Below are 21165 nucleotides of genomic sequence, written 5' to 3' on the forward strand. Positions count from 1 at the left end.
TTGAATTTTCTCCCTTTATATTCCTTTACCTGAACATTTTCTCTTTCGTTCACACTGAAGTTGATTGCCATTTTATCTGGCCAATATTCGTAGTAATTTCCTCGTATATGATATTGTGCTGTTTGGCATATTTTTTCAATCCAATCATAACAGTACTGTGTTCTTGATGGTGATGTATTTCGAGGTAAGGGGTAACTGTATTGCTTTTTTTCTTAACTTGTGCAGTTTCGTGTTGTGAACTCAGTGGGCCGCTGTTGACCAGCGTCTTGGCGTTTAAATGTATCTTTATACACGAGGACATCCCCTGTGCTTTCACAAGGGAGACGGACTCCGAAGCATAACGTACAGGCGACAGCGGATGAAACACCATGCACGGAATATCATATCTGGATAATTTCGTCGTCTGTTGTTGATTAAGAAGACTCTTCTGCATTTTTGATTCGCATCGGTGACGCAGATTGCAAAAGGCAGGAGTGCACGTTTGTTTTGCTCGACGGATGTGTCTGACAGAACAATGAGACGGCAAGTACTGTTGTTTTTCTCGGTCCTCTGCCTCAGTTCAGTGCTCGGCCAGGTCAGCTACTCGATTCCCGAGGAAATGGCCAAAGGCTCCTTGGTCGGTAACATAGCTCAGGATTTAGGTTTAGATCTGAAACGACTGCAAGCGGGCAGAGCTCGTATCCACACAGGAGACAGTGCAGAATACATTCAGCTTAACAAGGAAAAAGGGCTCCTCGTTATCAAAGAGAGAATAGACCGCGAAGCTCTCTGTGGCCAGACAACGCCTTGTGCTTTGCATTTTCAGATTGCCTTAGAAAACCCAATAGAAATATTCCCGATTACTGTCGAAATCACAGATATTAATGACAATGCTCCCGTTTTCGACAAGGAAGAGAGGAGATTTGAAATAAGCGAGTCTGCAGTCATCGGCTCTAAGTTCATGCTAGAGAAAGCAATCGACCCTGACATAGGGCTGAATGGTCTTCAAAGCTATATACTGAAACCTAATGATAATTTCATACTAAAATTGCATAGTCAGTCTGATGGCGGTAAAAAGGTCGAAATGATTTTACAGAAGCCTCTGGATAGAGAGAAACAGGAGTTTGCATCATTACTGTTTACGGCTGTAGATGGAGGAGAGCCGCAGAGGTCTGGGACTATGCAGATTCATATAACTGTATTAGACGTTAATGATAATGCTCCTGTTTTTACGCAAAACATTTACAAAGCAAGTGTCAAAGAAAACTCCCCCACGGGAACACTCATAACAAAAGTGAGTGCCTCAGATGCAGACAAAGGCTCGAATGGAGAGGTTAGCTACGTAATTGGAAATAGCATGAGGAGCATTTCAAAATTATTCCATGTTACTGAAGACGGTCATCTCATATTAAATGGGCCTATTGATTATGAAAAAGCTAAGAAATACGAGATTGATATAGAGGCGGTTGACAAAGGCGGTTTATCTGATTCAAGTAAAGTAATCATTGATGTAGGTGACATTAATGACAATAGTCCTGTTATTAATATGATTTCATCATCAAGCTCAATCGGAGAAGATTCTCGTCTTAACACAGTGGTAGCTGTAATGAGTGTAAATGATCCTGATTCTGAGGAAAACGGGAAGGTCCGATGTGCAATTAATAAAGATATACCATTTACAATTACACCTTCATCGAGCACTTTCTATAGCATCGTGACAGACAGTGATCTGGACAGAGAGAGAGCATCTGAGTATAATATTAGTGTGACCTGCTCTGATGAAGGAGTGCCCTCCCTCTCCAGCAGCGTCACTCTCACCTTACAGATCTCTGATGTGAATGACAACGCGCCTGTCTTTGAGAGGAGCTCATATGAGGCCTACATTGTAGAAAACAACACACCAGGCCTCTCTATATTCACAGTGAAAGCCAGAGACGCTGACTGGAACCAAAATGCTCGTGTTTCTTACATCCTGGAGGACTCCTCTGTTAACGGAGTGCCAGTCTCCTCATATGTGTCCGTCAGTGCTGATAGTGGAGTCATCCATGCAGTGCGCTCTTTTGACTACGAGCAGATCAAAGATTTCCAGTTCCGCGTCAAAGCGCAGGATGGAGGCTCTCCTCCACTCAGTAGTAATGTGAGTGTGAAAATAATGATCCAGGACCAGAACGACAACCCTCCTCAGGTTCTGTACCCAGTCCAGACCGGTGGCTCTCTGGTGGCTGAAATGGTGCCTCGTTCAGCAGATGTGGGCTATCTGGTGACTAAAGTGGTGGCTGTTGATGTGGACTCTGGACAGAATGCCTGGCTCTCCTATAAACTGCAGAAAGCCACAGACAGGGCGCTGTTTGAAGTGGGCTTACAGAATGGAGAAATCAGAACTATCCGCCAGGTGACTGATAAAGATGCTGTGAAACAGAGACTGACTGTTATAGTGGAGGACAACGGGCAGCCCTCTCGTTCAGCTACAGTCATTGTTAACGTGGCGGTGGCGGACAGCTTCCCTGAAGTGCTGTCGGAGTTCACTGACTTTCCTCACGACAAGGAGTACAATGACAACCTGACTTTTTACTTAGTGCTGGCTTTGGCTGTAGTGTCCTTCCTGTTCATCACGTGTTTAGTGGTTATTATATCAGTGAAAATCTACAGATGGAGACAGTCTCGCGTCCTGTATCACTCCAGTCTCCCTGTGATTCCATATTATCCTCCACGTTACTCAGACACTTTGGGGACAGGGACTCTTCCACACGTGTACAACTACGAGGTGTGCAGGACGACTGACTCCAGAAGGAGTGACTGTAAGTTCGGCAGAGCTGGTAGTCAGAACGTGTTGATAATGGACCCCAGTTCTACAGCGACGATGCAGCGGATGCAGAGTGAGAAGAGCATCCTGGACGAACCAGACTCTCCTCTAGAGGTTAGAAAGGTGTTGCATTACACACGCCCTCCTTTATGACTTGTCAATACCAACCGCTTTAATCAAATGCGCTAGCATTTGGTCTCTTCTTTTCAGCACCTTGGAGAGCAACAAGCAGTATTTATACATTCGTGTCATTCAATGTGTCAGATAAGAAAATGATCACTTCTCATTCATTCATTTGAATGTTGTTGATCTTTTGAAATATTTTCCAGCACATTTGTATTATCTTATAATTATGATATGTGTATATTGTTTTAACTTGGACTGAGCACTGTTACAATTTACTTCCAACCTTTATAAGTTATATACTCAGCTTTGTCCACCTCTCACACCACTTCACTGCAGTGATCCTCTCTCAACTCAATGGGCCGCTGTTGCCTAGTCTGTTGCAGTTGTAGTATCTTTACAGCAGCACCGCCTCTTCATTTCGGTGTATTAGAGAGGAAAGGCAGGCGCGGACCGCATTGTCTTCGGTAGAAGGACCGATATACACGACGAGACACAGTTTTAATACTTTTGCGTCAAAATCGAGGACTATTTTGGATTCGTATTCTGTTTGAATGACTGCCCATCTTTCCGTCGGATTTTAAGAGGTTATTGTTTCTTCTTGTCGGAATAATTTCAAACAATGAGACGGCAAGTGCTGTTGTTTATGTCGATCCTCTCTCTCAGTTCAGGACAGGTCAGCTACTCCATTCCGGAGGAAATGGCGAAAGGCTCTTTAGTTGGTAATATAGCTCAAGATTTAGGATTAGATGTGAAACGACTGAGGTTGGGTAACGCTCGTGTTTATTCTGGTGATAGCAGTGATTACATCGAGCTGAACAGCGAAAGAGGAGTCCTCCTCATCAAGGAGAGAATAGACAGAGAGGCGCTGTGCGGTGAAACGACACCTTGTGCAGTTCATTTTCAGATTGTATTAGAGAACCCGATGGAATTTTACAGTGTGACCGTTGAAATCACAGATATTAACGATAACGCACCAACCTTTGAGAAAAACGAAATCAAATTCATAATTAGTGAGTCTGCAGTCGTTGGGGCAAAATTCGATTTGGAGAGAGCTGCGGATTTAGATGTAGGTACTAACACTCTCCAAAGCTACGTACTCAAGCCCAGTGATAATTTTTTACTGAAACTGCACAACCAGGCTGATGGTACAAAGAATGTTGAAATGGTTTTACAAAAACCTCTGGACAGAGAGAAAAATGAGTTCATTTCTTTGGCGTTAACGGCTTTAGATGGTGGAGAGCCGCAGATGTCAGGAACAATGCAGATTCTCATCACAGTGTTAGACGCTAATGACAATGCTCCTGTCTTTACACAGCCGATATACAAAGGCACTGTAGCTGAAAATGCTGCGAAAGGCACAATAGTGACGACTGTCAGTGCCTCAGATGCTGATCATGGTCTAAACGGTAAAATAACTTATGCAATCACAAATACTTTGGATGACGTCAGACATATGTTCGAAGTAAACGAGGACAATGGCGAGGTCAGGTTGATGGGGCGGTTAGATTATGAAAAGAAAAGAAATTTTCAGATCAATGTACGTGCAAGGGATAATGGTGGACTAACAGATTCTTGTAAGGTGATTGTGGATGTCGTCGATATAAATGACAATGAACCAACGATAAAAATCATGTCTAAATCAGCTGTTATATCAGAGAGTGCGAACCCCAACACAGTCGTTACAATGATTAACATCCAAGACCCAGACTCAGGTGAAAATGGTAAAGTTCAGTGTTTCATAAATGAGAATATTCCTTTCCTATTGAAATCAACATCAAATAATTTCTATAGTTTAGTGACAGACAGTGATCTGGACAGAGAGAGAGCCTCTGAGTATAATATTAGTGTGACCTGCTCTGATGAAGGAGTGCCCTCCCTCTCCAGCAGCGTCACTCTCACCTTACAGATCTCTGATGTGAATGACAACGCTCCTGTCTTTGAGAGGAGCTCATATGAGGCCTACATTGTAGAAAACAACACACCAGGCCTCTCTATATTCACAGTGAAAGCCAGAGACGCTGACTGGAACCAGAATGCTCGTGTTTCTTACATCCTGGAGGACTCCTCTGTTAACGGAGTGCCAGTCTCCTCATATGTGTCCGTCAGTGCTGATAGTGGAGTCATCCATGCAGTGCGCTCTTTTGACTACGAGCAGATCAAAGATTTCCAGTTCCGCGTCAAAGCGCAGGATGGAGGCTCTCCTCCACTCAGTAGTAATGTGAGCGTGAAAATAATGATCCAGGACCAGAACGACAACCCTCCTCAGGTTCTGTATCCAGTCCAGACTGGTGGCTCTCTGGTGGCTGAAATGGTGCCTCGTTCAGCAGATGTGGGCTATCTGGTGACTAAAGTGGTGGCTGTTGATGTGGACTCTGGACAGAATGCCTGGCTCTCCTATAAACTGCAGAAAGCCACAGACAGGGCGCTGTTTGAAGTGGGCTTACAGAATGGAGAAATCAGAACTATCCGCCAGGTGACTGATAAAGATGCTGTGAAACAGAGACTGACTGTTATAGTGGAGGACAACGGGCAGCCCTCTCGTTCAGCTACAGTCATTGTTAACGTGGCGGTGGCGGACAGCTTCCCTGAAGTGCTGTCGGAGTTCACTGACTTTCCTCACGACAAGGAGTACAATGACAACCTGACTTTTTACTTAGTGCTGGCTTTGGCTGTAGTGTCCTTCCTGTTCATCACGTGTTTAGTGGTTATTATATCAGTGAAAATCTACAGATGGAGACAGTCTCGCGTCCTGTATCACTCCAGTCTCCCTGTGATTCCATATTATCCTCCACGTTACTCAGACACTTTGGGGACAGGGACTCTTCCACACGTGTACAACTACGAGGTGTGCAGGACGACTGACTCCAGAAGGAGTGACTGTAAGTTCGGCAGAGCTGGTAGTCAGAACGTGTTGATAATGGACCCCAGTTCTACAGCGACGATGCAGCGGATGCAGAGTGAGAAGAGCATCCTGGACGAACCAGACTCTCCTCTAGAGGTTAGAAAGGTGTTACATTACACACGCCCTCCTTTATAACTTGTCAATACCAAACGCTTTAATCAAATGCGCTAGCATTTGGTCTCTTCTTTTCAGCACCTTGGAGAGCAACAAGCAGTATTTATACATTCGTGTTATTCAATGTGTCAGATAAGAAAATGATCACTTTTCGTCCATTTATTTAATGATGTTGATCTTTTGAAATATTTTCCAGCACATTTGTATTATCTTATAATTATAATATGTGTATATTTTTTGACTTGGACTGGGTACTGTTACAATTTACTTCCAACCTTTATGAGTTATTTTCACAGCTTTTTCCACCTCTCACACCACTTCACTGCAGTTTTTCTCTCTGAACTCAATGGGCCGCTGTTGCCTAGTCTGTTGCAGTTGTAGTATCTTTACAGCAGCACCGCCTCTTCATTTCGGTGTATTAGAGAGGAAAGGCAGGCGCGGACCGCATTGTCTTCGGTCGAAGGACCGATATACACGACGAGACACAGTTTTAATACTTTTGCGTCAAAATCGAGGACTATTTTGGATTCATATTCGGTTTGAATGACTGCCCATCTTTCCGTCGGATTTTAAGTGGTTATTGTTTCTTCTTGTCGGAATAATTTCAAACAATGAGACGGCAAGTACTGTTGTTTATGTCGATCCTCTCTCTCAGTTCAGTCTTCGGACAGGTCAGCTACTCCATTCCGGAGGAAATGGCGAAAGGCTCTTTAGTTGGTAATATAGCTCAGGATTTAGGATTGGATGTGAAACGACTGAGGTTGGGTAACGCTCGTGTTTATTCTGGTGATAGCAGAGAATACATCGAGCTGAACAGCGAAAGAGGAGTCCTCCTCATCAAGGAGAGAATAGACAGAGAGGCGCTGTGCGGTGAAACGACACCTTGTGCAGTTCATTTTCAGATTGTGTTAGAGAACCCGATGGAATTTTACAGCGTAACAGTTGAAATCACGGATATTAACGATAACGCACCATCTTTCGAAAAGACCGACATGAAATTCAGAATTAGTGAGTCTGCAGTTGTTGGAGCAAAATTTGTACTAGAGAGAGCTGTGGATTTAGATGTAGGTACAAATAGTCTCCAAAGCTACGTACTCAAGCCCAGTGATAATTTCTTACTGAAACTGCACAACCAGGCTGATGGTACAAAGAATGTTGAAATGGTTTTACAAAAACCTCTGGACAGAGAGAAACATGAGTTTATTTCTTTGGCGTTAACGGCTTTAGATGGCGGAGAGCCGCAGATGTCAGGAACAATGCAGATTCTCATCACAGTGTTAGACGCTAATGACAATGCTCCTGTCTTTACACAGCCGATATACAAAGGCACTGTAGCTGAAAATGCTGCGAAAGGCACAATAGTGACGACTGTCAGTGCCTCAGATGCTGATCATGGTCTAAACGGTAAAATAACTTATGCAATCACAAATACTTTTGATGACGTCAGACAGATGTTTGAAGTAAACGAGGAAAATGGCGAGGTCAGGTTGATGGGGCGGTTAGATTATGAAAAGAAAAGACATTTTCAGATCAATGTACGTGCAATGGATAATGGTGGACTGACGGATTCTTGTAAGGTGATTGTGGATGTCGTCGACATAAATGACAATGAACCAACGATAAAAATCATGTCTAAATCAACTGTTATATCAGAGAGTGCGAACCCCAACACAGTCGTTACAATGATTAACATCCAAGACCCAGACTCAGGTGAAAATGGTAAAGTTCAGTGTTTCATAAATGAGAATATTCCTTTCCTATTGAAATCAACATCAAATAATTTCTATAGTTTAGTGACAGACAGTGATCTGGACAGAGAGAGAGCCTCTGAGTATAATATTAGTGTGACCTGCTCTGATGAAGGAGTGCCCTCCCTCTCCAGCAGCGTCACTCTCACCTTACAGATCTCTGATGTGAATGACAACGCGCCTGTCTTTGAGAGGAGCTCATATGAGGCCTACATTGTAGAAAACAACACACCAGGCCTCTCTATATTCACAGTGAAAGCCAGAGACGCTGACTGGAACCAGAATGCTCGTGTTTCTTACATCCTGGAGGACTCCTCTGTTAACGGAGTGCCAGTCTCCTCATATGTGTCCGTCAGTGCTGATAGTGGAGTCATCCATGCAGTGCGCTCTTTTGACTACGAGCAGATCAAAGATTTCCAGTTCCGCGTCAAAGCGCAGGATGGAGGCTCTCCTCCACTCAGTAGTAATGTGAGTGTGAAAATAATGATCCAGGACCAGAACGACAACCCCCCTCAGGTTCTGTACCCAGTCCAGACTGGTGGCTCTCTGGTGGCTGAAATGGTGCCTCGTTCAGCAGATGTGGGCTATCTGGTGACTAAAGTGGTGGCTGTTGATGTGGACTCTGGACAGAATGCCTGGCTCTCCTATAAACTGCAGAAAGCCACAGACAGGGCGCTGTTTGAAGTGGGCTTACAGAATGGAGAAATCAGAACTATCCGCCAGGTGACTGATAAAGATGCTGTGAAACAGAGACTGACTGTTATAGTGGAGGACAACGGGCAGCCCTCTCGTTCAGCTACAGTCATTGTTAACGTGGCGGTGGCGGACAGCTTCCCTGAAGTGCTGTCGGAGTTCACTGACTTTCCTCACGACAAGGAGTACAATGACAACCTGACTTTTTACTTAGTGCTGGCTTTGGCTGTAGTGTCCTTCCTGTTCATCACGTGTTTAGTGGTTATTATATCAGTGAAAATCTACAGATGGAGACAGTCTCGCGTCCTGTATCACTCCAGTCTCCCTGTGATTCCATATTATCCTCCACGTTACTCAGACACTTTGGGGACAGGGACTCTCCCACACGTGTACAACTACGAGGTGTGCAGGACGACTGACTCCAGAAGGAGTGACTGTAAGTTCGGCAGAGCTGGTAGTCAGAACGTGTTGATAATGGACCCCAGTTCTACAGGGACGATGCAGCGGATGCAGAGTGAGAAGAGCATCCTGGATGAACCAGACTCTCCTCTAGAGGTTAGAATGTGCTAGTTATCTGTTCCTACGTTGAAGTCACGTTTTAAATCGCGCTCCTCTCCTTTCAGCACCCTGGAGAGCGCCGTGATTACATATTCAAACCTGTGTATATTTTTCAGTTGCACTTCTCGTGTCTTTTTAAACTTGCTATGTTATTGTCACACAGTTTATTTTTTCTCACACTTGTGCATCATGTCCTCCATTTTGGCACCATTTTATCGATCACGTATTTTGCGTATGAAACAATAATGTCCAGGTATGAGAGAAAGGTTTTCTTTGCTGTTGACCTAGCCATATCCATTTGTTTTTGCACTTTCACATGCAATGCTTCTTTATGAACTCAGAGTGCCGCTGTTGGCCAGCCTGTTTTAGATTTACCGCAGACTCATTGCACCTCCCATCATCTCTTTATTTTAGAGAGAGAAAGAGGCAGAAGCGGAGCTCACTGTCTGGGATTTACCGGAGTTACAGAGCAGGGAAGCTTTCTTCACGTTGGGAATATGCTTTAAAAACTGGCGTTTATTGAAAAATCCCGACGGCAAAAATCCTAAAGCCAATCTTGATTTACACTGGGATATCGTCGGACAGAACAATGAGAGGGCAAGTGCTGTTGTTTTTCTCGGTCCTCTCTCTCAGCTCGGTGCTCGGACAGGTCAGCTACTCCATTCCCGAGGAAATGCCAAAAGGTTCTTTGGTAGGCAACATGGCAAGGGATTTTGGTTTAGATGTGAAAAGACTGAAATCGGGTAAGGCTCGCATTTTTACTCGAGACAGTGACGGATACATTGAGCTGAATAACGACAGAGGAGTCCTCCTCATCAAAGAAAGGATAGACAGAGAGGCGCTCTGTGGACAGACGACACCTTGCGCTTTGCATTTTAAGATAATATTAGAGAATCCGATGGAATTTTACAGTGTGACTATTGAGATCACAGATGTTAATGACAACCCTCCATCCTTTGAAAAGACCGACGTTAAATTTAAGATAAGTGAATCCGCTGTCGGTGGAGCTAAATTCATATTAGACCGGGCAGTTGATCGTGATGTAGGCTCAAATGGATTGCAAACATATAAACTTGAACCGACAGACAATTTTGTTGTTAAATTACACGATCAAGCAGATGGGACGAAAAACGTCGAGATGGTCTTAGAAAAGCCTCTCGACAGAGAAAAAAATGAACACCTTTCTTTACTCCTGACGGCTGTAGATGGAGGAGAGCCACAGATGACAGGAACAATGCAGATTCTAATCACTGTTTTAGACGCTAATGACAATGCTCCTGTCTTTACACAACCTATTTATAAAGCCTCTATACAAGAAAATGCAGCAGTAGGAACAGTTGTAGCAACAGTTACTGCAACAGATGCAGATCATGGATCTAATGGTCGGATAACTTATTCAATTTCAAGTATGTTAGATAATGCTCGAGGGTTGTTTGAAGTAAATGAAGAAAGTGGTGAAATTCGGCTAAAAGGAAATGTTGACTATGAAAAGGCTCGAACATTTCAGATAAACATTCGTGCAAGTGATGATGGAGGACTAGTTGACTCCTGTAAAGTGATTATCGACGTCATTGACATGAATGACAATAAACCCGATATCCATATACTGTCAAAATCAAACGTGATATCAGAAGATGCCAAACCTGGTACTGTTGTTACAATGATAAATATTGAGGACGCTGACTCAGGTGAAAACGGCAAAGTACAGTGCAGTATAAATGAGAATATTCCTTTTGAGATGAAGTCTACAACGAATGATTTCTATAGTTTAATAACAGACAGTGGCTTAGACAGAGAGATCGCGTCCCAATATAATGTAACAGTGACCTGCTCTGATGAGGGAGTGCCCTCCCTCTCCAGCAGCGTCACTCTCACCTTACAGATCTCTGATGTGAATGACAACGCTCCTGTCTTTGAGAGGAGCTCATATGAGGCCTACATTGTAGAAAACAACACACCAGGCCTCTCTATATTCACAGTGAAAGCCAGAGACGCTGACTGGAACCAGAATGCGCGTGTTTCTTACATCCTGGAGGACTCCTCTCTTAACGGAGTGCCAGTCTCCTCATATGTGTCCGTCAGTGCTGATAGTGGAGTCATCCATGCAGTGCGCTCTTTTGACTACGAGCAGATCAAAGATTTCCAGTTCCGCGTCAAAGCGCAGGATGGAGGCTCTCCTCCACTCAGTAGTAATGTGAGTGTGAAAATAAGGATCCAGGACCAGAACGACAACCCCCCTCAGGTTCTTTACCCAGTCCAGACTGGTGGCTCTCTGGTGGCTGAAATGGTGCCTCGTTCAGCAGATGTGGGCTATCTGGTGACTAAAGTGGTGGCTGTTGATGTGGACTCTGGACAGAATGCCTGGCTCTCCTATAAACTGCAGAAAGCCACAGACAGGGCGCTGTTTGAAGTGGGCTTACAGAATGGAGAAATCAGAACTATCCGCCAGGTGACTGATAAAGATGCTGTGAAACAGAGACTGACTGTTATAGTGGAGGACAACGGGCAGCCCTCTCGTTCAGCTACAGTCATTGTTAACGTGGCGGTGGCGGACAGCTTCCCTGAAGTGCTGTCGGAGTTCACTGACTTTCCTCACGACAAGGAGTACAATGACAACCTGACTTTTTACTTAGTGCTGGCTTTGGCTGTAGTGTCCTTCCTCTTCATCACGTGTTTAGTGGTTATTATATCAGTGAAAATCTACAGATGGAGACAGTCTCGCGTCCTGTATCACTCCAGTCTCCCTGTGATTCCATATTATCCTCCACGTTACTCAGACACTTTGGGGACAGGGACTCTCCCACACGTGTACAACTACGAGGTGTGCAGGACGACTGACTCCAGAAGGAGTGACTGTAAGTTCGGCAGAGCTGGTAGTCAGAACGTGCTGATAATGGACCCCAGTTCTACAGGGACGATGCAGCGGATGCAGAGTGAGAAGAGCATCCTGGATGAACCAGACTCTCCTCTAGAGGTTAGAATTCGCTAGGTATCTGTTTGACGCTTTAAATCACTTCCCTCTCATTTTCAGCACCCTGGAGAGTGACGTGAATACATATTCGAAACCATGTTATCTATCTATCTATCTATCTATCTATCTATCTATCTATCTATCTAGTCTAATGTAGTCTAATATAGTCTCTAAAGTAATCACTGCGTATTTATATAGCCATTTCTGCTATTTCATTTCTCGTCCCTAAGTGCCGCTGTTGGTTAGTGTGAGGAAAATCCAGCTCTTTCCTGGCTGAAGTCCTCCCTCGTCTGTCTGATGCGTTGTTAGAGCTCTATTTTAATCGGAACTGCAAGCCTGACCATTCCAGCCGCCCAGCACTCCGCAATGAACTCATGATCACATATTTTGTCGGATTTTGATACGATGGTTTTGTTTTTCCGTTGGGATTTTGAAATCATCATGACGGGTGTTCTTTGTTGTTCGGTCGAAAAAAAATCCACATCATGGTTGCCGCTCCTTATCTGCATCTGCGTCGCAGAAATGGCTCTCGGACAGGTCCGTTATTCTATACCCGAGGAGATGGCGACAGGCTCGGTTGTCGGGAATATCGTTCAGGACCTTGGCTTGGATGTAAAGCGGCTGAGATCTGGGCGTGCTCGGATATTTACCGAGGACGGCAGTGAGTACATTGGTCTGAATGCAGAGAAGGGAACTCTGGTCGTGGCTAAAAGAATAGACAGAGAAGAATTGTGCAAGCAAGTGTCTCCCTGCTCTCTTCATTTCCAAATCATCCTAGAAAATCCAATGGAGTTGCATCGAATTGATGTAGAGATTACAGATATTAATGATAATGCTCCGTTTTTTTCAAAGAAGGAATACAATTTCCAGGTTAGTGAATCTGCCTCACCAGGGGCTCGCTATTTGCTTGAGAGTGCCAGAGATCCCGATGTATCACACAACACCATTCAAACATACAAACTGAACCCGACAGATCATTTCAAATTAAATGTTGTTTCTCGACCTGACGGAACAAAATATATTGAGATGGTCCTTCACACGTCGCTTGACAGAGAAAAACAAGAAGAGCATAAGTTAACACTGACAGCATTTGACGGTGGTAATCCTCAGAAATCGGGCTCTGTCAAAATAAATGTCGTTGTGTTGGATGCAAATGACAATGCACCAGTATTCAGCCAGGCTGTGTATAGAGTAACTGTATCTGAAAACGCGTCGAGGGGCACTGTGATTTTAACAGTCAGTGCCACTGATAATGATAAAGGAGCAAACGAAGAGATAATGTATTCGTTTTCCCAGCACACCGACAGTGCATCATCCCTGTTTAATATGGATCCTCATACCGGGGAAATGACCGTAATTGGTTTGTTAGATTACGAAAAAGCTAAACATTATGAAATAGATATTGAAGCTACAGACAAAGGAGGGTTAGCAGATGCATGCAAGGTGCTAATTGAAGTGACCGACCTAAATGATAACGCCCCTGTCATAAGCATAATTTCCCTCTCCAATCCCATACCAGAGGATTCGGCTCCAGGTACTGTTATAGCAATGCTCAACATCAAAGACTTGGACTCAGGCAAAAATGGCCAAGTTAAGTGTCTTATTAGTCCAGATTTACCTTTCAAAATCAAGTCTTCATCCACTAATTTTTATAGCCTAATGTCTGACGATGTTTTGGACCGTGAAACAGTGCCAGAATATAACATAACAATAACAGCAATGGACGAGGGCTCCCCTCCTTATTCTACAAATAAGACTATTAATTTAAGAATATCAGATGTAAACGACCACGCCCCAATGTTCCCACAACCATTTATGACTGCTTTCATCACTGAAAATAATTCTCCTGGCATGTCACTCGTCTCTGTTAAAGCCAGTGATAAAGACTCTGGGAACAATGCACGCATTTCCTATTTCCTTGAAGATACTCAACTGAATGGGATGTCAGCCTCAGCTTACTTTTCAGTGCATGCAGAGAGTGGAGAGATACTTGCTGTGCGTTCCTTCGACTATGAGCAGACAAAAGAGTTCCATGTTCGTGTCAAAGCGCAGGATGGAGGCTCTCCTCCACTCAGTAGTAATGTCAGTGTGAAGATAATGATCCAAGACCAGAACGACAACCCTCCTCAGGTTCTGTACCCAGTCCAGACTGGTGGCTCTCTGGTGGCTGAAATGGTGCCTCGTTCAGCAGATGTGGGCTACCTGGTGACTAAAGTGGTGGCTGTTGATGTGGACTCTGGACAGAATGCCTGGCTCTCCTATAAACTGCAGAAAGCCACAGACAGGGCGCTGTTTGAAGTGGGCTTACAGAATGGAGAAATCAGAACCATCCGCCAGGTGACTGATAAAGATGCTGTGAAACAGAGACTGACTGTTATAGTGGAGGACAACGGGCAGCCCTCTCGTTCAGCTACAGTCATTGTTAACGTGGCGGTGGCGGACAGCTTCCCTGAGGTGCTGTCGGAGTTCACTGACTTTCCTCACGACAAGGAGTACAATGACAACCTGACTTTTTACTTAGTGCTGGCTTTGGCTGTAGTGTCCTTCCTCTTCATCACGTGTTTAGTGGTTATTATATCAGTGAAAATCTACAGATGGAGACATGAGCGCCTGTTTTACAAATCCAGTGGGAATCTTCCTGTTATTCCATACTACCCACCCCTTTACGCAGACGTAGGAGGTACCGGTACGTTGAAGCCGGCATTCAGTTATGAGGTGTACGGAACTACTGACTCCAGGAAGAGTGATATAAACTGCTCCCGTCCCTTCAGTCAGAGCACTCTGAGTGTTGACCATAGTGCCACCAGGACAGTGCCAAGACATAAGACAGAGTCAGAGAATATACTCATAGAGGTGAGATCAGCCTCTTCCTTGCTTCTTTAAAACCCTTGGTCCCATATTTTTGTTTGGTGTTTCTGTTTTGCCATTGCTCACTCAGTATTCAGATAGCTCTTGTATATATACCTATTACAAATACTCCCACGTCAACCCATTTTGAGACTATTCTTATCATCATGTGTGTCTATCATGTGTTAGGGATAATGGGAAAATGTTGCATTTAATACTGAATGGAACATCTGTTTTACTTTCAGTGGTTCAGCAACTATGAACAATAGACTTCATATTGTGCCCACCTTCATGTCACTTACCTTTCTAGTGGCCCAATTTTACCCAACAAAAGGATATAGATTTTAAGATACTCAGTAAAACAGGGACTATTGCTAAATATTATGTATGTGTGGTTTTCTCTTTTTGTGTGTTTTGCTCAGTATTCAGAATGCATCCATTAATGTTGTAATGCATAAACGTAATGCACATACTGACACACTGTAGTTGGTTCTCTTGCATGCTTTGTACAGAGGCTCTACCTGTAGGTTTTTAATATATTTTGTGTATGGTATGCTGTGTCAGATACTTCTTGTTCTTGCCTTATTGCACCACATCTTGCTTGATATATTGGCAGATTTTTTGCTGCTCATTTTTAAGAATATTTATATGGATTCATTTGTCATATAGTGCTGGCAGCTCTGTGCATCATCTTGCATTGACAAATTATATTTTGTGCAGACAAAACAAGTAGAATTATGTTTGACTACTGATGCTAAGATCCCGTTCCAATTTGGCAGACTGACTTAACGTACAGAGGCAATACAGAAGCTACAATTAAAGAAAAACATTCTGGATTTCATCCCTGCTACAGCATTGCTACAGATTGCTTCCATATAGAGACACACAACCACGCAGTGCACTACATTTTCAGTGACCTACTTCACTTCATAACACGGTCAAGGCAAAGGCATAGGGCTACACACAGAGAGAAAGGGATCAGGGAGGGATGCAGGCAAACTATAACAAAGGCAGGTCATGCAAATCAATATAAAATACAAAGACTGACATTATCAAATGTATTTAGGTTAGGTTTAAATTGTGTTAGAGGATGAGAGGCAACAGTCACAACTGGTGCTGGGGAGATTGGGAGCGAGGGAGAAGAGCAGTGTGATGGAGAGGATGAGAGATGCAGCGGGGGAGGGGAAGAGGCACGTGGTAAACCGGCACAGTATCCACCATCCCTGTGCAGCATTCGTGTTAGTGCAATGCTCGGCAGCCATTTTGATGTGCAGACCTCTTTGTGTGCTGAAATACAGGGCTCAGGGAAGCTGTATGTGTGAAACAGTTGTGTCAGGTAAAGGACACGGACAGGATGAGATACCTTTGATAAAATATAGAGGAATGGACAAGAGAGAGAGACAGAGAGACTGAGAGAGATCTACATTAGTTATATAACAAATGGCAAGGGGATGTGAGAAATGAGGACAGAGGCTGAATGTGTCTGAACAAGAAAAGTGTAATGACAAAACTGACCTAGAATTTATTCAAAATCTAGCTGTCCACAAAGTCTATGAAACCATGGTTTTAATCAGCATAATATAGCTGCTAGCAAGAGTTACACAGTAACAGACTAGATTCTCCACCTCCTGTATAAATCTCCCTTCATTATATACATGTGATGAGGAAAATAAAGGTGTGTGTGTTTAATATCTGTTGTCTTTTAGTAAAAATAGTGGCTTTAGATAAAAAGGTGCTTAAAGATGAATTTAAAGACCCAGCTTGATGCATGAGTGATGACTAAATGCTTGTATGATGTGGTCTGTTTATAGTTATGCTTGCTGAGGTTTGTTAAACATCAGAGGAAGTATTAGATCATAATGTGCCTTGTCTGTTCACTCTGGGTGGTGTATGGGTTTAAGCAGTAAAATCTGCTTGATGCTCAGGGTGTGCGCATGTGAAAATAGAAACTACTAAAGGCAGAAACCTGGGTTAATGGTGTTAACCCCCATATCCGCTGGAAGCAGTTTGTCATCATTATCAGCCCACATCTGTGACTGCTTTACCTGTTTCAACTGCGTTTAAACCACAATGTCTCATTTTCTCAGGTTTGTTAGTGGCGCAGGTTTTTACTGAGTACCATAAATTCTTTTGGGCAGTGTCTCCATAGGGGTCAAAGCTCACAGAAACGTCTTTGCAGGCAGCTAAATGGTTCAGCCTGTTTCATGCCCTCTACCTCTTTGGTGTGTTGTTGTTTTATCTTCTCTTGTTTGAAAAACCTACCTTGAAGCTTGTCATCCTTCATTTTTGATCCTACACAAAGCCCCAATCATCAGTTTGCTCAACTTGTTGCTAGCCACAAAACTATAATCACGTGCAGAAGCTCCTGGTTCCCACAGGCCACAGCTCTTGTTTAGGTGTCCCGCCTTCTTAGCTAAGCTGTCTGGTGAGCAGCTGTGTGTCCATGTGTATGCCGTTGGGGCTCATCCACACACTGTGCACTGTGTGTGTTTGGGGATGTGGTTAATGTTTGTACTGTAACCCCTCATTGTGTTTTTTTTTACAAGATATCCCAGATATCTGAGACCTTTGGTTGTGACTTAATTCCCACAAAGCAAGCATGCTACACTTTAATACACTGAACATGATATCAACAGAAGAAAAACAGTAGTATATACGTAGCCCCAGTGTATAAGACTCTCTCCACGGATGACTGCTGCTGCTGCCTGTCCCCCTGGGACTGTTGTTTTGTTGCTTTATACAAAAGGGTGCATTTGAACTTGTACAGGATGGGGCAGAGCAGTGAAAGAGGATTTTTAAACTTGAGCTTTAATGTCCTCTCAACACAAACCTATTCTGTCTCTAATCCTGACTTTGTCTTTCATTGTGGAAAGAGTACATTTCCCCTTACATTGAAATAAGGCTGTGCAGCCATTATTAGTAAAGAGCACAATTTGCATGTAACAGTAATTGATATGTTTCTTGGTCAAACATGTAGAGATGGCAAATGTGTTGATTACTGTAGTGCAGATCCTAATTTTACTGAATTCCTCAGGTGCATTAGATTGATGACAAGATGATAATTGATTTGTACACAGTGTTTATTTCCAAGAAAACTAAAGAGAATACAAGCAAACACATACATAGTATAATTAACTGTACCTTTCTTTGCACAAAGTCAGGTAAACCAGACATAAGTTGATGTTGTCTTTTGGTTTGTGTGTCAGTGTCTCGGAGATGGAAGTGCGGAGTTTATGCATTGGCTGATTCTCTGGGAAGGATTACACCAGGGATTACCTCGAACAGTTTAATATGGGGCAATGCCAAACTCATGTCAAGCACACAAAGACCCAGAAACCTAGCCATATAAGCTTTAGTAAAATATTTTCTCAAAGTTCAAATTCCTTACATTTTGATGTCAGTGTAGGATGATTTTATGTGTGTGTTTGTTTCTCCTACTCAAACATACACAGTTTCTAATCAAGCCATATCTAGCTCCCATCTCCAATACTTCTAATGTGATTTGGAAGGATAGAGCCTTGCATTCTTTAAGAGTGAAGCTTTAGTGCATTTAAACTATGATATTGTAGTTACATAATATTATTAGCATGGATTATATTCATTTTATTATTTTGCATCATAACTGAAAAATGTTTTGCTACTTGAATTGCTCTTTACTCAATCACAGTAGTCAACATTGTGACAAATTGTAGCTAAAACTGGGTGGCCTCTGTTCAGCAGTCATTCTTGGTTTCCAACAGTCTTCCTTTTTCCTCTTGATCTCATTTTCTGCATCCCTCCCCTCCCCCTCTCCAGCTGCACCACTCTGCTGCAGAGAAAGAAAGAGACATAGAGAAAGGGAGAGGAGATTGCTCTGTGTAGGACATTTTGTTTGGTCTATAAAAAGGCATCATATGCCAGAGTGTCATTTTATCCCTATGTAGGTCATGACAAGAAGAAATATCTCTTATGTGTCATTTTCAGCCATTTATCAAGAGATTCTGTATCACCCAGAAGTCCTTGAACATGTGCTTTGTGTGATCACCATATCATCAGTGTGCAAATGTGTGTCTGTCTGAGCATCGTTTCTCTTCCTGTCTTCTGTCTTCTCATCTATCCTCCCTGTTGTTTTTGTAGCTCTTTTTTTTTACCTCCATTGCCAATTCACATGATGCAGGGTGGGATGCGAGCAACCGAGATGGGATGTGTTACCATAGCAACAAGCTGACTCACGGGCAGGACTGTACCACTTTTCATTGAGTCACAGGGGGATCAGCAGCGGATACAGCCTCTTAGCTGTGATGGCTCTGGGTATTTGTTGATACTGGGAGGGCAGGAGACACCCCTGTTTTAGGCAATTAGGTGCAGCATCCTCAGACCTGGGGTGGCTGATGATGGAGAAAAGGGAGGGGGAGATTGTGATCATGGCTGCTTTTGATTTCTGCTTTAATCGATGATGCCCTGTTTGTCTCGCCTTCCCTTGTTTCAGCAAACCCATGTCCATAATTAGTATATTGACTAATACAGAGGCTCAAATTAACCAAATTATTATTAAATTCTTTGTTTCTGTTATATGAAAGGAACAAAGGCCTTTTTTGTCCTGTTTTCTTTTTTTCATTTTCCTGGTTGATCTATTTATTTTGCATGTATGTGGCTTTTGGACCAACACTGTGATCTTGTGCTACTACCTAATATTTATTCATGTACACAAACAAAAGGTATATTTCCTACAGTGTACAATTTAAACTAAACGCAGTTGCTGCTTTGTCTAAGAAGCTTAAATTTGCTCTCTCAAAAACACTCTGCAGACATCAGCTGTGACAAACACAGGGTAACACAGCAGAGAATCTCATTAATAAGGCATGGATTTGTGTGAGGGCATCGCCTCGAGGCCCCCTGCTGTTGTGATGAGGGTAGTGGCTTTGTGCAGCAGTGCAGTGCAGTATTTGGGTTATGATTCATACATTGGTGGTGTTAACAGGGTTTTCCAAGTCTTAAGTACCCTCAGTAATAATTGTGTTAGTGTTTTGGTTCAGGCTGAAATGGTTCTGCCATACAAATATATTTACATGCTTCTGTTTGAATGAGGAGGTGATTGTTAATCTATTTCCTATTGAAAAACATAATGTAACATACCAGATACTATTTAGTGAATGCTGTTGAAAAATATTCACAAAACTCTGACTTGATACATTTTTGGCATATCAGCCACACTCCATCCACTGAGATACTGCCACTATCTAACTCAACAATGTTATTTATTTTGTTTCATCACACAACCCCAATTCCAAATAAGTTGGGATGCTGTGTAAAATGTCAATAAAAACAGAATGCAATCATTTGCCAACCAGCTGTCTTTACAGACAGTGATGTTCCCGAGCCCATGTAGTGATATCCCTTATATCATGTGTTTCACAAAGTGGTGAACCTCGCCCTGTCCTTGCCTGTGAAAGAGACTGAGCTTCCTCTTTTCATACCTAATCATGATGCTGTCACCTGTTGCCAATTTAACCTGTTTACCTGTGGAATGATCCAAACAGTCATTTTTGGCCCATTCCACAACTTTCCCAGTCTTTTGTTGCTCTTGTCCCAACTTGTTTGAAACATGGGTGGCATCAAAATCAGTATAAGCATATATTTACAAAAATCAATGCAGTTGATGAGTTAAAACATTAAATATAGTGTCTTTGTACTGTTTCAATTGAGCATATATCCAAAAGGATTCGCAAAATTATCACATTCTGTTTTGTTTATGTTTTACACATCGTCCCAACTTTTTTCTAGATTGTAATTATCAGCTCTCTTACAATGACAGTGATGCTATAACACAGTTTCCCTGAAACTCTTTTCTCTTTCTCCATCTTTCTCTCTTACTCACTAACACACACACAAACACGCTCATATGGCAATGTGTTCCCCATTTGTTGGGTTTGTTACTTCAGGCTCTGTGACCTGGATTGACACCCAGCTTGGTTCATTCAAGAGAATTTTCTTGGAGTTTATTTTTTATGTTACATGCTGATGTGCGCTCAATCTTATTATTATTATTACCATACTTACTAGATGCTGATCAAACAACACATAATTGTTTCCACATTTGTTAACTTAAACAAGTTATGTGCACTCACAGCGGATTGTTTTTGTCTACTCGTGAGAGTCCATTTATTATTAATAAACGGAAATTCCATACTCATTGAATCACCACACAAATTCACAACCCCATTTGTGGTGGGGCCACATGGTAAGTATTTAGGTTTCTGTACTTCCCAAAGCCAGACTCTGTATGCTGACCACCCGTCTAACTAACTTCCTTTCTCTCTTGTTTTTCTCTTTCATGTGTCCCCTTTGTTGCCTGGTGCTGTTCCTGTTTCCTCCCTGACTCCTGTTATATCCTGACTCACCAAATAAGGTAAGAAATTGTTTACATCTATATCACAGCACACAT

The 21165-nt window shown here is 42.9% G+C and overlaps 3 protein-coding genes across 31 annotated transcripts in view; all 3 read left to right on the forward strand.

Moving 5' to 3' along the window:
• Positions 1-21165, forward strand: part of LOC311257657 (protocadherin gamma-C5-like) — a 262082-nt gene that overhangs the window by 196618 nt on the left and 44299 nt on the right. The window contains exon 1 of one of the 29 annotated variants that reach the window (XM_084353451.1): positions 3362-5906. The exons of 22 other annotated variants lie outside the window; for them this stretch is intronic. In XM_084353451.1, the coding sequence (XP_084209577.1) occupies positions 3528-5906 (2379 nt within the window). In that variant the 5' untranslated portion in view covers positions 3362-3527. Of the gene's footprint in view, positions 1-3361; positions 5907-9364; positions 11898-12213; positions 14748-21165 lie in introns of those variants that run through there. 6 more of the 29 variants (XM_084353463.1, XM_084353446.1, XM_084353458.1 and 3 more) reach the window with 6 other exon arrangements.
• On the forward strand, positions 337-2935 carry LOC311257486 (protocadherin beta-16-like; the record flags this gene model as incomplete). Its single annotated transcript, XM_084353132.1, has 1 exon — positions 337-2935. Exon 1 carries the CDS (start codon positions 515-517, stop codon positions 2933-2935), a length of 2421 nt encoding a protein of 806 aa, XP_084209258.1. The 5' UTR covers positions 337-514.
• LOC311257487 (protocadherin beta-16-like) lies at positions 6308-8935 on the forward strand (the record flags this gene model as incomplete). Its single annotated transcript, XM_084353133.1, has 1 exon — positions 6308-8935. Exon 1 carries the CDS (start codon positions 6536-6538, stop codon positions 8933-8935), a length of 2400 nt encoding a protein of 799 aa, XP_084209259.1. The 5' UTR covers positions 6308-6535.

This window comes from Pagrus pagrus (assembly GCF_965226575.1).
Source record: "Pagrus pagrus genome assembly, chromosome: 5".
In the NCBI taxonomy this organism is placed as follows: domain Eukaryota; kingdom Metazoa; phylum Chordata; class Actinopteri; order Spariformes; family Sparidae; genus Pagrus; species Pagrus pagrus.